Genomic DNA, 14,895 nt, shown 5'->3' with positions numbered 1-14,895 from the left:
GACTGCCGGGAAGGTGGCACACGCAGGGATGTCACTGACGTCCCATGCGTGTGCCCATAGCAACGGAGCGCGGAGGAGCAGAGCAGCGATGAGGACGTGCGCTGGCCAGCTTGGTAAGTGTTACCAGCAGCACGTCAACTTCGGTGCTCTGACCATCGCTCCTTCGGTCCCGGGACTTACTGCTATGTCCGGACCGGAGGTCGGAGCACTGAAGTGGGGGCAGAACACAGGCATACAGCCTACAGCCATACAATGTATGGCTGGAGGCTGTATGTCTGGGGGGGGGGAACAACTATACTGCACCTAATGTGGAGGGAACTATACTGCACCTAATGTGGAGGGAACTATACTGCACCTAATGTGGGGGAACTATACTGCACCTAATGTGGGGGAACTATACTGCACCTAATGTGGGGGAACTATACTGCAGCTAATGTGGAGGGAACTATACTGCACCTAATGTGGGGGAAACTATACTGCACCTAATGTGGGGGGGGGGGAAACTATACTGCACCTAATGTGGGGGGGGGGGGGAACTATACTGCACCTAATGTGGGGGGGGAAACTATACTGCACCTAATGTGGGGGGGGAAACTATACTGCACCTAATGTGGGGGAACTATACTGCACCTAATGTGGGGGAACTATACTGCACCTAATGTGGGGGGATCTATACTGCCAACCTAATGTGGGGGGGAACGGTGCTGCGTACTTAAAGGGGTAGTCCACTAATAAGATAAGTGTGCATAGGAATTTATTCATGTTTTTTTGTAATCTATAATCCGGCCCTCCAACGGTCAGAGGGACCGTGAACTGGCCCCCCGTTTAAAGACCCCTGTCCTATTATGTAATGACCGATTCTCGTTGTCTCCAATCATTTCTACCAGCGCTGCTCTGGGAACCAATTACATTTATGGTAACGTTATGTAAGACAAGTCTCTTTCAGTCCTTAAAGTGGTACTCCACCCCTAGACAACTTATCCCCTAATCAAAGATGTCTGATTGCGGGGGTTCTGCCACTGGGGACCCACTCGATCTCTGCTGTGGCACCCCAGCGATCCAGTGCATAGAGCGAACTTTGCTCCGTGACGGATGACTGGCGGGGCGGAGGCTTGTGACGTCATGGCCACACACTATGAATGCAAGTCTATGGGAGCGGGCATGAGGTCCATCACGCCCCCTCCCATAGACTTGCATTGAGGGGGTGCGGCCGCAGCACCGCACCAGACACTCTAAACGAACGCCAGGTGCAGCAGAGGGACCGTGGGGGTCCTGCTGCTAGGATATCTAGGGGCAGAGTACCCCTTTCAATGGAGATATACAGTGTTTTTTAAAAAGCTAATTTGGTGCTGGGATGGAGGAAATAGAAAAAAACCATACTTGCCTTGCCCTGGTCCCTTGCAGGTCCTGTCTGCCTCCATCCGCCCCCACTTTCTTTCCTGATTTATAGTTGGGCCCTGGGTGCTGGACCTTCCTGCTAAGTTAAAGGGGTACTCCACCCCTAGACATCTTATCCCCTATCCTTTGGATAGGGGATAAGATGTCTGATCGCTGGGGACCCCTCAATATAGCATGCGGCACCCATCTTTTTCTTGTCCAGAAGCGCTGGAGTGTCTGGGTCGCGACCACGGGAACGTAAGTCCGTGATGTCATGACTCCTCCCCCCGTGTGACGTCACGCCCCGTCCCCTCAATGCAAGTTTATGGGAGAGGGCGTGACTGCCGCCACGCCCCCTCCCATAGACTTGCATTGAGGGGACGGGGCGTGACTTCACACGGGGGGGAGGAGTCATGACATCAGACTTCCGTTCCCGTGATCACCCTCCATTGCTTCCGGACAAGAAACAGGTGGGTGCCGCATGCTATATTGCGGGGGTCCCTAGTGGCGGGACCCCCGCGATCAGACATCTTATCCCCTATCCTTTGGATAGGGGATAAGATGTCTAGGTGTGGAGTACCCCTTTAATCACTGACCCAGACATAACCCGGCTGTTTCCAGTGACAGGCCAAGCGGGCAGGCTCGTCTCAGAAGCAGGAAAGAGAGACTGGGAGTACAGGAATGCGTTTTTTTTCCCCCCTAATTCCCCCTCGCCCCGGATAACCCATTTAACACTTTATGGCCCCTCACACACCTCATCCATGATATTCCGAGTATAGAGATGGAGATCACGCCCACATTACACTTTATTCCATTGAGGAGTTAGCGCCATCCATGGGGTATATTCCTACATACCAGTACCCTCTGCCCCCATCATCACACAGGGCTCAGTACTTTTATATATCAAACTCAAAAATACAAAAAACAAAAACATTTATTACATAAACCTTTGGACTGATAAACAGTCTACATATATAACGCCATCCCCCAGGACCATCACAGGTACCACGGTCCGATTATCAGCTACTGTGCCCCGCTGCCGGGGAGAATGTCCCTTCACACTGAAGACGCCATCCAGGTCATAGGAAACAGTCCACCAGCCTCCGCCATTGTCGTCACTTTCCTTCGCCTCATTTCTTAGACGCCTTCATTAACTTGTGTTTTGGAGGGGTCCACTTCAGGTTCAGGGAGTCCACTGTAAAGGGGAACAAGAACAGATAAATTATTAATCAATATTTTCTAGTCCTTTAAAAGGGAACCTCTCAGCTGTTGTATTCTGCCCAAAAGCGCAGGCTGCATAAAACAAATACAGGGAGCGCAGGGTCCTAGAACACCATGATTTACTTTGAACAGGGCATCTCGGAGAAATCATAGCAGCCGGGACCCAGGTAAGTAGTAATTGGGGCAAGTCCTGGCAGCTGCTCTCCACCTCACCCACATGAAGTGACTGATCTCTCTTTAGGGTGCGTTCCCACCTGGCGTATACGCAGTGCAAAATTTACGGCAGCAGCGGGAAATACGCTGCATATCCCTCACTCACTATACACACAGGGCTTTCCGGCAGCAGCCCTATGTATGCAGCGAGTTTTGGAGGCGGAGCCGCACTTCACAGTCACGCCGGCACACGGCCCCGCCTCAAAAATACACTGCACACGTAGAGCTGCCGCCGGAAAGCTCTTTGTGTATAGTGAGCGAGGATTACGCAGCGTATTTCCCGCTGCTGCTGCAAATTTTGCGCAGCGTCAAATCCGCTGCATACACGCCAGGTGAGAACGCACCCTTATACAGTATCTCAGATAAGAGAGTCCACCCATTTATATAGGTGTGTGTGATTATATCTAACGTGAGGGGTGGACTCAAACGTGTTAATCAGGACCGGGAGTGCACAAAACAGCAATGGGGACCACCCTACATGGCTACTTACCAGGGTCCCAGTGGCTTTTTTTAAACTATGATTTTCAAGTGTTTCAGAGAACCGTATAAACTCGAGTATAAGCCGACCAGAATATAAGTCGAGGCCCCTAATTTCACCCCAAAAACCCAGGAAAAAAAAGTTATTGACTCGACTATAAGCCTAGGGTAGGAAATACATCATCCCCTCATGTCATCACCCCCCCCCCTGTCATTATCCAGACCCCCGTCATCATTCCCCCCCCCTTTCATCATCAACGCCTGTCAATCCCTTCATCAGTGGTCTTCAACCTGCTGACCTCCAGATGTTGCACAACTACAACTCCCAGCATGCTCGGACACTGTCCGGGCATGCTGGGAGTTGTAGTTTTGAAACATCTGGAGGTCTGCAGGTTGAAGACCACTGCGGCCTTCGTCATTATCCAGACCCCCCCCCCTTTAAGTTTTCTACTCACCTCCCCTAGGTGGGAAGGAAGGGTGAGCTGGTCCGGGCCATCTTTGCTGCAGGGACCGTCCGGTGGGGAGGGTTAGTCGTTCCGGGCTGTCCATTTTCACCGGGAGGCACTCTTCTCCGGGCCAGCCCCGGGCTAGTGACGTTGCCTTGACGACGATGCACATGAACGTCCCTGTGCGTCGTCGTCAAGGAAACGTCACTAGTCTGGGCCAGGCCCGGAGCGGAGAAGAGGGCCTCCCGGTGAAGATGGACAGCCCGGAACGACTAACCCTCCCCACCGGACGGTCCCTGCACCAAAGATGGCCCGGACCAGCTCACCCTTCCTTCCCACCGAGGGGAGGTGAGTAGAAAACTTAAAGGGGGGGGTCTGGATAATGACGAAGGCTGCAGTGGTCTTTAACCTGCGAACCTCCAGATGTTTCAAAACTACAACTCCCAGCATACCCGGACAGCCCATGGCTGTCCGGGCATGCTGGGAGTTGTAGTTTTGCAACATCTTGAGGTCTGCAGGTTGAAGACCGCTGAAGAAGGGATTGACAGGCAGAGAGTTCACTCGAGTATAAGGGGGGGGGGGGGGGTAGGGACATTTTCAGCACGAAAAGTCGTGCTGAAAAACTCGGCTTATACTCGAGTATATACAGTAAATCATAAACTTCCAGGACCCCGCTCCCTACACAGCAGCATAAAACAGCTGACAAGGTCCCTCCAAACATGCTCGACCCGAGTGACAATAATACAATCGATGAAGAACAAAAGGTCCTAACCTGTAATGGGGGGCTTCTTATACTGTGCACTCTTAAGGTGCTCCTCCACCAGTTTTGGGGTGACACAGATGACATGTTGCCCCTTCCAGTATTTTACCATGTTCAGTGACTGTAGTGTCCCGATGATGTCATTCTGTGTAATACTTGTCATCCGGCTGCAGGGAAGGAATAAAAGGTTACGAGTACAGGAAGTGGGAGTGATTACATAAGAGGCGTCAGCAGACAAGACTTACCTCAGGTCCTTGATGGAGAGCGTCCCCCGGAAGTCTCGCAGGATCTCCAGGAGCACCCAGGACCAGTAGCTGCGGTAGCTCAGCTTGCCCAGGTCTGACAGCGGCTTTTCAGGCGAGCCTACGGTGTTCTCCAGTTTTGAGAGTTCATAACCTAAGTTACAGGAGAGAATCAGCAGCGGCCGGTCACAAGGATCATCACACGTACAACAGGAGGAGGACCAGACGTCACCTCCTACAGCTCCGGCCCTGTCATCTCCTGTACCTGGATCTAAGTATACGGCTACAGATCTGTAATTATATCCACCAGATCAACAACTGATGGGAAGAAAGAAATAAAGTGCTTCCTGAACACAGGCTGATGTTATCTCCTTATAAAACATCAAGCTTTATTTATTAAGTCTCCCTACACAAAGAACAGAATATGTTGTGTAAAGGGGCACTCTCTCTCTCTCTATAGTAAATGATTGTTGCTGCCATAATAATCTACAATAAACATAAACAACGTATAAAGAAGGAATGTTTCCCCCTTCTGGGATATAGAGGGTTACAGCAGAGTTCAGGACCTGCTGCAGGTCACAAAAGACCACGATACTGATACTTGGCACATGACTTGTTTTACACATTTACGGTCTGGTTTGGAGTTAACCCTTAAAAGGGAAAGCTGTCAGCAGAGTCACCCGCACTAACCAGTCGTAAAAAGATGGCTACCATGCCCGGGTTCGTCGCGGCGTTCCTCCGTTATCTTCATAATTGCGATTATGCAAATGGACAGTCAGTGGCACTGGCGGAGTTACGATGGCAGCCTCGGGCATTGTGAAGTGTCAGCGCTCGGCCCGCTCATACGTATTCATACAATCCCCTCCGCTTCCCCGCTCTATATTCACTCCTACTGCGCATGTGCTGATGATCCAAGATGGCCGCGGCCATCTTGGATCATCAGCACATGCGCAGTAGGAGTGAATATAGAGCGGGGAAGCGGAGGGGATTGTATGAATACGTAAGAACAGGCCAAGCGCTGAACGAACTGCGCTGACGTCACAGTGCCCGAGGCCGCCATCATAACTCCGCCCGTGACACTGAATCGCAATAATGAAGATCTGAGCATGGAAGGCATCGTTTTAATCAGCGTCACCCGCACTACCAGCCAGTACCACGGATTAGTGCGGGTGACTCTGCTGACCGTTTTCCTTTAAGAAACTTTAGCAGCGACGGTGAAATCACTTACTGAACGCAATGAGGAACTTTCCATAGCCGCGTCGCTGGTAAGGAGGCAGGGTCAGGATACAAGCCACGTTGTTCCCATCTGGAGACTCTTTCTCCTGTAATGACACGGCTCAGGTCAGTCACCCCTGGGGTCAGAAGATGGAGCGGAGCTTTGCAATTCATTTCTTGTTACCTTAGAGAAATACCCCACGATGTGCGCTCCCTGCCGATCCACTTCAGTCAAGATGTAGAAGACAAACGGCTCCACGTCGAAGTACAGCGTCTTGTGGTCCAGGAAGAGCTTGGCCAGGAGACACAGGTTCTGGCAGTAGATTTTGTGGTCTTTCCCATCGACCTCATACACGGAGATGTTGTTCTTCCTGTAGATTTCCTTCCCTGGAGGCTGCCGCCACTGGCACAGGCCCTGGAGGGTCACACACAGAACTAACGTGAAGCCGGCGAACAAAAAGGCCAGAGCTCTGGTCTGCATCTGCTCCGGGATATACTGCACTTTATTTATCAGCATTTACATCATGGAGTACGTAAAACATTCTAGTGATGGTTAACCCCTTAATGCGGTTCACTTCATACACTGTGGGCGATGTCAGTCATTTAACCCCTTAAAGGAAACCTGTCATCAGTATCACCCGCACTAACCTGTCATACAGGCTTGTAGTGCGGGTGAAACTGATCAAAATGACACTCACGGTGTCCTGAACCGTCCATCCATTCTGCCGTAATTCCTTGTTTTCTGTATATTCAAATTAGGTCCTTGGGGCATGGGCGGAGCTATGACCCGAGCATCGGGCAATCTGATGTAATCTTCGCCGGGCAGGTTGCGGTAGCGCATGAGCCATACAGTAAAACGGCCGGGGATTATGAATATGCATGAGTCGGCCAGAGAAGATGACGGTGCCTGGTGCTCGAGTCGTAGCTCCGCCCATGCTTAAAGGACCTAATTTGAATATACAGAAAACAAGGAATTAAGGTGGAATGGCTGGATGGTTCAGGACACAGTAAGTATCATTTTGATCAGTAGCCTGTATGGCAGGTTAGCGCGGGTGATACTGACGACAGATTTGCTTTAAATGCCACAATCAATAGCAATCACATCTTTTAAAAGTGACAGGTGTCAGTCCTTTGAGATGCCCGATCTGTCACTATAGATCCAGAGGCCTCTAATATACCTCAGGCAGGTTGATCTAGCAGAGCACCGATCTAATTGATCCACGCTATGCAATAGCATAGCATTTATCAGTACAAGCAATCTAATATGATTGCTTATAAAAGTCCCCTAGAGGAACAAAGGGGGAAATTTATCATAACCTGTCCAGAGGAAAAGTTGCTGAGTTGCCCATAGCAACCAATCAGATCACTTCTTTCATTCTTCAGAGGCCTTTTTAGAAATGAAAGAAGCAATCTGATTGGTTGCTATGGGCAACTCAGCAACTTTTTCTCTGGACAGGTTTTGATAAATCTCCCTCAAAGTGTAAAAAATAAATAAATAAAAATGTTTTTGTTTAAAAAAATAAAAAATAAAATAAAAAAATAAAAACACACACACACACCCTAATAAAAATTCTAATGAATACCCCTTTCCAGATTATTAGATAAAAAAGTTAATGAAAAAAAAAAAAAAAAAAAGCAACCTACCTGTGGAAATATCCAGACTTTTAAAATGTTATTGCTCCCGTTATTAAAATAAATAAATGAATGAATGAATAAATAACATAAAAATATGAAACACCACAATTGCTGATTTTTGGTCACAAGTATATTTAACCAAAAAAAAAGTAAAAAGTTACAGGGGTCAAAATTTGGTGATTTTGAACATTTTTTTTTTTGTTTTAAGTTTCAATTTAACAGTAATATACTAAAAGAAATGGGTGCAGTAATCGTACTGACCCATAGAATGAAGAGAACATGCCAGTTTTACTGTAAAATGCATTGCATAAAAACAAAAGCCCCCAAAATCTAAAAAAAAATGAATCCCACAAATATATACAGTTATGGCCGTAAATGTTGGCCCCCCTGAAATTTTTCAAGAAAATGAAGTATTTCTCCCAGGAAAGGATTGCAGTAACACAGGTTTTGCTATACACATGTTTATTCCCTTTGTGTGTATTAGAACTAAACCAAAAAAGGAGGAAAAAAGGCAAATTGGACATAATGTCAAACAAAAAATAAGTGAGACCAGTGTCTTCCTATAACCATCAATAAGCTTCTTACACCTCTCAGCCGGAATATTGGACCACTCTTCCTATATCCATCAATAAGCTTCTTACACCTCTCAGCCGGAATGTTGGACCACTCTTCCTATAACAATCAATAAGCTTCTTACACCTCTCAGCCGGAATGTTGGACCACTCTTCCTATAACCATCAATAAGCTTCTTACACCTCTCAGCCGGAATGTTGGACCACTCTTCCTATAACCATCAATAAGCTTCTTACACCTCTCAGACGGAATGTTGGACCACTCTTCCTTTACAAACTGCTCCAGGTCTCTTATTGGACGGCGCCTTTTCCCAACAGTAATTTTAAGATCTCTCCACAGGTGATCAATGGGATTTAGATCTGGACTCATTGCTGACACTTCAGAACTCTCCAGCGCTTTGTTGTCATCCATTTCTGGGGCTTTTTGATGTATGTTTGGGGTCCTTGTCCTGCTGGAAGACCCAAGATCTCGGACACAAACCCAGCTTTCTGACACCGGGCTGTACAGTGCGACCCAAAATCCATTGGTAATCCTCAGATTTCATGATACCTTGTACACATTCAAGGCCCCCAGTGCCAGAGGCAGCAAAACAGCCCAAAAACATCACTGACCTCCACCATATGTCACTGTAGGTTCTGTGTTCTTTTCTTTGTAGGCCTCATTACGTTTTCGGTAAACAGTAGAATGATCTGCTTTACCAAAAAGCTCTATCTTGGTCTCATCTGTCCACAAGACGTTTTCCCAGAAGGATTTTGGTTACTCAAGTTCATTTTGGCAAAATGTAGTCTTTCTTTTTTATGTCTATGTATCAGCAGTGGGGTCCTCCGGGGTCTCCTCCATAGTGGGGTCCTCCTGGGTCTCCTCCATAGTGGGGTCCTCCTGGGTCTCCTCCATAGTGGGGTCCTCCTGGGTCTCCTCCATAGTGGGGTCCTCCTGGGTCTCCTCCATGGAGGGGTCCTCCTGGGTCTCCTCCATGGCGGGGTCCTCCTGGGTCTCCTCCATAGTGGGGTCCTCCTGGGTCTCCTCCATAGCGGGTCCTCCTGGGTCTCCTCCATAGCATTTCATTTAAATGTCGACGGATAGTTCGCGCTGACACTGATGCTCCCTGAGCCTGCAGGACAGCTTAAATATCTTTGGAACTTGTTTGGGGCTGCTTATCCACCATCCAGACTATCCTGCATTCACACCTTTTCATCAATTTTTCTCTTCCGTCCACGCCCAGGGAGATTATCTACAGTGCCATGGGGTGCAAACTTCTTGATAACGTTGCGCACTGTGGACAAAGACAAATCTAGATCTCTGGAGATGGACTTGTAACCTGGAGATTGTTGATATTTTTCAACACTTTTGGTTCCCAAGTCCTCAGACAGTTCTCTTCTCCTCTTTCTGTTGTCCATGCTTAGTGTGGCACACACAGACACACAATGCAAAGACTAAGTGAACTTCTCTCCTTTTTATGCTTTCAGGTGTGATTTTTTTATTGCCCACACCTTGCCCCAGGTGAGTCTAAAGGAGCATCACATGCTTGAAGCAATCTTATTTTTCCACAATTTTCAAAGGTACCAATAATGTTGTCCAGCCCATTTTTGGAGTTTGGTGACATTATGTCCAATTTGCTTTTTTTCCTCCTTTTTTGGTTTAGTTCCAATATACACAAAGGGAATAAACATGTGTATAGCAAAACATGTGTTACTGCAATCCTTTCCTGTGAGAAATATTAAAATTTTCTTGAAAAATTTCAGGGGCGCCAAAATTTACGGCCATGACTCTACATCTTTTTTTGGTTTCGCAGGTTATACTATGGTATTATTGAGTAGAAAAGTGTAAAAAAAAAGAAATTTGGTCAGACAGATAAAACTGGAGTTTCTCACCAGGTGATAGCGATAACTCTTCTCGAACTTCATGTACTTCAGACAATACTCGCACACCCACAGCTTTGGCTGCTTTCCGTAATCCTCTGGGAACGGAGAAAAGTACCATGCGTCGATTTCGTAGTTGCCAATGTGGATCTTGTCTACATATTTAACCTTTGTGATCTGGAGATTAAAACATAAAAACAAACATAGGGAAGTTGGCAGCAATTTTCAAAGTTGCGCAGTGACTTATGTCACCAGACATCGGCGCTCGCCGTCACTCACCGCCTCATGCTCCTTCTCCAGGGCGGCTGTGGTGGGATCCATCTCTGCGTATGTCTGGAAATGAATAGGAGAAACTGGAATTAGAAAAACCTACATGGCCGAGTGGAGGGTCATGTGACCTGATTTCACACCTGCACTGAATTTATGGGCCCCCTACAAAAGAATAAGCCGATGACCCATTGCTTCCGCTACGACAAAACAATCAGTCCCCCCAAGCCCATGCTATCTGCAGGAAAATGTGTCGTAAAGCTGGACATACACCTTCCTTGGCTGTAAGGGAAGTTCTGCTTGCGGAATTCCCATTGACTTCTATGGGATTCCGCACTCCCATTCCCACAAGCGGAAATTCAGAAGTGTGAATGGGAGTGCGGAATCCCATAGAGGTCTATGGGCTTTCATTTCGGCTGCGGCACCCCAGACATCCGATGAACGGAGAGAACTTCATTCCGTACCGGATGACTGGCGGTGCAGAGGCTGGTGACATCACGGGCATGCCACGCTCGTGACGCCACGGCCACGCCCCTCAATGCAAGTCTATGGGAGGAGGCGTGACGGCTGTCACGCCCCCTCCCATAGACTTGCATTGAGGGGACATGGCTGTAACGTCACGAGGGTGGGGTTCCCTGACATCACTTGTTTCCGCACCGCCAGTCATCTGGCATCACGCCCCCTCCAATAGACTTGCATTAAGGGGGCGTGGCCGTGACGTCACAAGCAGAGCGCGGCCTTGACGTCACAGGCCTCCAGCGATCCGGTGCTGTACCTGACATTCTAAACAAACGCCAAGAACAACAGGGAGATCGCAGGGTCTCCAGCGGTGGGACATCTTATCCCCAATCTTTTGGATAGGGGATAATATGGCTAGGGGCGGAGTACCTATTTAACCCCTTAAGGACTCAGGATTTTTCAGTTTTTGCACTTTCGTTTTTTCCTCCTTACCTTTTAAAAATCATAACCCTTTCAATTTTCCACCTAAAAATCCATATTGTGGCTTATTTTTTGCGTTGCCAATTCTACTTTGCAGTGACATTAGTCATTTTACCCAAAAATCCACGGCGAAACGGAAAAAAAAAATCATTGTGCGACAAAATCGAAGAAAAAACGCCATTTTGTAACTTTTAGGGGCTTCCGTTTCTACGCAGTGCATATTTCGGTAAAAATGACACCTTCTCATTATTCTGTAGGTCCATACGGTTAAAATGATCCCCTACTTATATAGGTTTGATTTTGTCGCACTTCTGGAAAAAATCATAACTACATGCAGGAAAATGTATACGTTTAAAAATTTCATCTTCTGACCCCTATAACTTTTTTATTTTTCCACGTACAGGGCGGTATGAGGGCTAATTTTTTGCGCCGTGATCTGAAGTTTTTATCGATATGATTTGTGTTTTGATCGGACTTTTTATTCATTTTTTAATGGTATAAAAAGTGACCAAAAATGCGCTTTTTTTGACTTTAGAATTTTTTTGCGCGTACGCCATTGACCGTGCGGTTTAATTAATGATATATTTTTATAGTTTGGACATTTACGCACGCGGCGATACCACATATGTTTTTTTTTTTTTTTTAGTGTTTTATTTTTTTATGGGAAAAGGGGGGTGATTCAAACTTTTATTAGGGAAGGGGTTAAATGACCTTAATGACTATTAACACTTTTTTTTTTTACTTTTTTTTTGCAGGGTTATAGGTCCCATAGGGACCTATAACACTGCACACACTGATCTCTCATACTCATCATTGTTATCCCATAGGGACCTATAACACTGCACACACTGATCTCATATACTGATCATTGTTATCCCATAGGGACCTATAACACTGCACACACTGATCTCTTATACTGATCATTGTTATACCATAGGGACCTATAACACTGCACCCACTGATCTTCTACACAGATCACAGGCGTGTATTAACACGCCTGTGATCAGTGTTATCGGCGATTGACTGCTCCTGCCTGGATCTCAGGCACGGAGCAGTCATTTGCCGATCGGACACCGAGGAGGCAGGTAAGGGCCCTCCCGGTGTCCTGCAAGCTGTTCGGGAGGCCACGATTTCACCGCGGCGGTCCCGAACTGCCCGACTGAGCAGCCGGGTCACTTTCACTTTCACTTTAGAAGCGGCGGTCAGCTTCTAAAGAGTTAATACCGCACATCGCCGTGATCGGCGATGTGTGGTATTAGCCGCGGGTCCTGGCCGTTGATGAGCGCCGGGACCGACGCGATATGATGCGGGATCGCGGCGCGATCCCGCTTCATATCGCGGGAGTCGGCGCAGGACGTAAATATAAGAGCTAGACGGAGCATCGGGAAGTAGCCAAGCACACACTGTACAGGTAGTAGCAGGCGGTTCCCCCAATGCTCTCAGACTGTCTCGTAACCAATGCTCTCTGTCTCTAGCATCGTGTAAAGTATCTGGTAGAACTATTTGGAAGCCCGATGAGCAGTGGATGTCAGAGCAGTTACGCTACTGCCCATACATAGCAACCGCAGATGTGGCAGACTCAGACTCACCTTTTGCACATGGTTAATCTCATCGTGTTTCCTCTTCTGGTTTCTGGTGATTTTCCTCTCCGGCTGTTCGGACAGTTCATTCAAGTATTGGTCCGTGTTCTTCTGAACTGCGTCCTTTGCCGTCTTGGTCAGCGCCAGGCGATTCTTATCCACCCATTCGTCTAGACGACGGTTAACTAGGGAAAAAGAGAGGAGCAGAAGAACAAAAACCATCACATCGCAGCCCCAAGGATATGACAGTGGCCAAAATCTACATAAAAGTGTCTACTTACAGCCCACGTAGTGCACATAGAACTCTTCTCTACCCTCCTGCTCATTCAGCCGCGACTGGATCACCTCCGCAGAATCTGGAAATGACACAAGTTGCTTTATTACAACAGATATATATATATAAATATAAATACCACTCACAGCAACATGTACAAGACTACCTTTTCAAAGGGGGGAGGAGGGCACAAGCATGTCCCTAATGTATACCCATCATATAAACATGTGACTATGTCCCTTGTACATATACAACACCCGTATAATAGTGATAATAATCATGGGAATCTCCCAATGCAGGAATGAGTATGGCCAATGTAAGCTCCTATTAAATATATATGCACCAAGAAGAATTGGAGCTACTCAGAAAAAGTGTAGCAATAACAATATCTTTATTAGCAATACAACAGTCCCGGGTAAGACCCTTTTTCTAATGTCAATCGCCTTCTTTTTAATGTAATTTTATATGTACAGGGGTCCCTCAACATACGATGGTAATCCATTCCAAATGGACCATCGTTTGTTGAAACCATCGTATGTTGAGGGATCCGTGCAATGTAAAGTATAGGACAGTGGTCTACAACCTGCGGACCTCCAGATGTTGCAAAACTTCAACACCCAGCATGCCCGGACAGCCGTTGGCTGTCCGGGCATGCTGGGTGTTGTAGTTTTGCAACATCTGGAGGTCCGCAGGTTGTAGACCACTGTTAGAGGAAGTTGTACTCACCTGTCCCCGCTGCTCCGGACCGTCACCGCTGCCCTGGATGTCGCCGTCCCTGGTTGCCGCGTCCCCGACGCTCCGGCAAGGCCTTTGCTTCCCCGGCATCCGCGCTCTCCGTCGCCGCCATCACCGCGCTACGCACGCCGCTCCTATTGGATGACGGGACGGCGTGCGCAGCGACATGATGACGACGACGTAGAGCGCCGACGATGCAGGGGATCCCGAAGAGGACGCGCCGGAGCCCCGAGGACAGGTAAGAGACATTACCGGAGCTAAACGGCTATCCGGTGTCAGCTGAAGCAGTCTGCGCTGCCGGATAGCCGTTTATGCGATGGCCTCGACATAAAAAAGCATCGTATTTTGATGCTGCCTTCATCGTAAGTCAAGGGGTCACTGTATGTAGTATTTCTAATAAAGATATTATTATTGCTACACATAGATATAGATATATCTCTATCTATGTGCACTCACAGGACAGACTAGAGGCAATAGGCACCCCCCCCCCCCCCCGGATTTTTCTCATAAACAATACATTAGTGAATTGGTTGCAGAGGACCCCATTCTCCTGACCCGCGCCCCCCATAAATAAAACATTCTGCCGCCTCTGGTCCTTACGCCAGGTGTTGTCTGCTCTCCGGCACAGGTAGGTCTCGCCGATCTCTACTGTCACCTCCGGGTCTCTCCCTCCTGTGGCCGTAGAACCGCTTTCCCCTCCGGACACCACCTCATCGTCCTCTTCTTCTTTGATGCTCCCATGATCCAGGCCATCTTCTTGGGGTGGGAGAGGATCATGCTGGTTTTCCCCAGCTCCTACTGCCATTGATTTGTGTTCTTCAGGAACAGAATCGTCCATCGCCACCACTAGAAACTGTGCGCAAGAGAAAAATATATACGTAAATGTACGGACCACAAAGCACCAGCAAATCAAATGGGAATTTAATACAATGGGGATTATCATTTTGCGAGAAAATTTGCACAATATTTCTTTTTATCTGCGGTCGCAGTGGAGTTTCTGTGTCTAATTTGAAAAACTGCTGACGCAACATTATAAATTGTGTGTATTTTCAATAAACTTCCCACATCCTGCGCCACCAGGA

At 47.7% G+C, this 14,895-nt stretch overlaps 1 protein-coding gene across 1 annotated transcript in view; it reads right to left on the bottom strand.

The window, feature by feature from the left end:
* Positions 1–2,219: 2,219 nt before the first annotated feature.
* KAT8 (lysine acetyltransferase 8) overlaps positions 2,220–14,895 on the bottom strand; it is a 30,435-nt gene continuing 17,759 nt past the window's right edge. Inside the window, exons 2-11 of the mRNA XM_056533855.1 lie at positions 14,414–14,666; positions 13,086–13,160; positions 12,814–12,989; positions 10,298–10,351; positions 10,031–10,195; positions 6,136–6,366; positions 5,965–6,058; positions 4,740–4,890; positions 4,507–4,661; positions 2,220–2,572 (exon numbers count right to left, since the gene is read on the bottom strand). Coding sequence (XP_056389830.1) covers positions 2,508–2,572; positions 4,507–4,661; positions 4,740–4,890; positions 5,965–6,058; positions 6,136–6,366; positions 10,031–10,195; positions 10,298–10,351; positions 12,814–12,989; positions 13,086–13,160; positions 14,414–14,651 — 1,404 coding nt within the window. The 5' untranslated portion in view covers positions 14,652–14,666 and the 3' untranslated portion in view covers positions 2,220–2,507. The remainder of the gene's footprint in view (positions 2,573–4,506; positions 4,662–4,739; positions 4,891–5,964; positions 6,059–6,135; positions 6,367–10,030; positions 10,196–10,297; positions 10,352–12,813; positions 12,990–13,085; positions 13,161–14,413; positions 14,667–14,895) is intronic.

The sequence above is a fragment of the Hyla sarda genome, chromosome 8, assembly GCF_029499605.1.
Source record: "Hyla sarda isolate aHylSar1 chromosome 8, aHylSar1.hap1, whole genome shotgun sequence".
Lineage (NCBI taxonomy): Eukaryota > Metazoa > Chordata > Amphibia > Anura > Hylidae > Hyla > Hyla sarda.
This window is presented reverse-complemented; position numbering and strand designations above follow the sequence as displayed.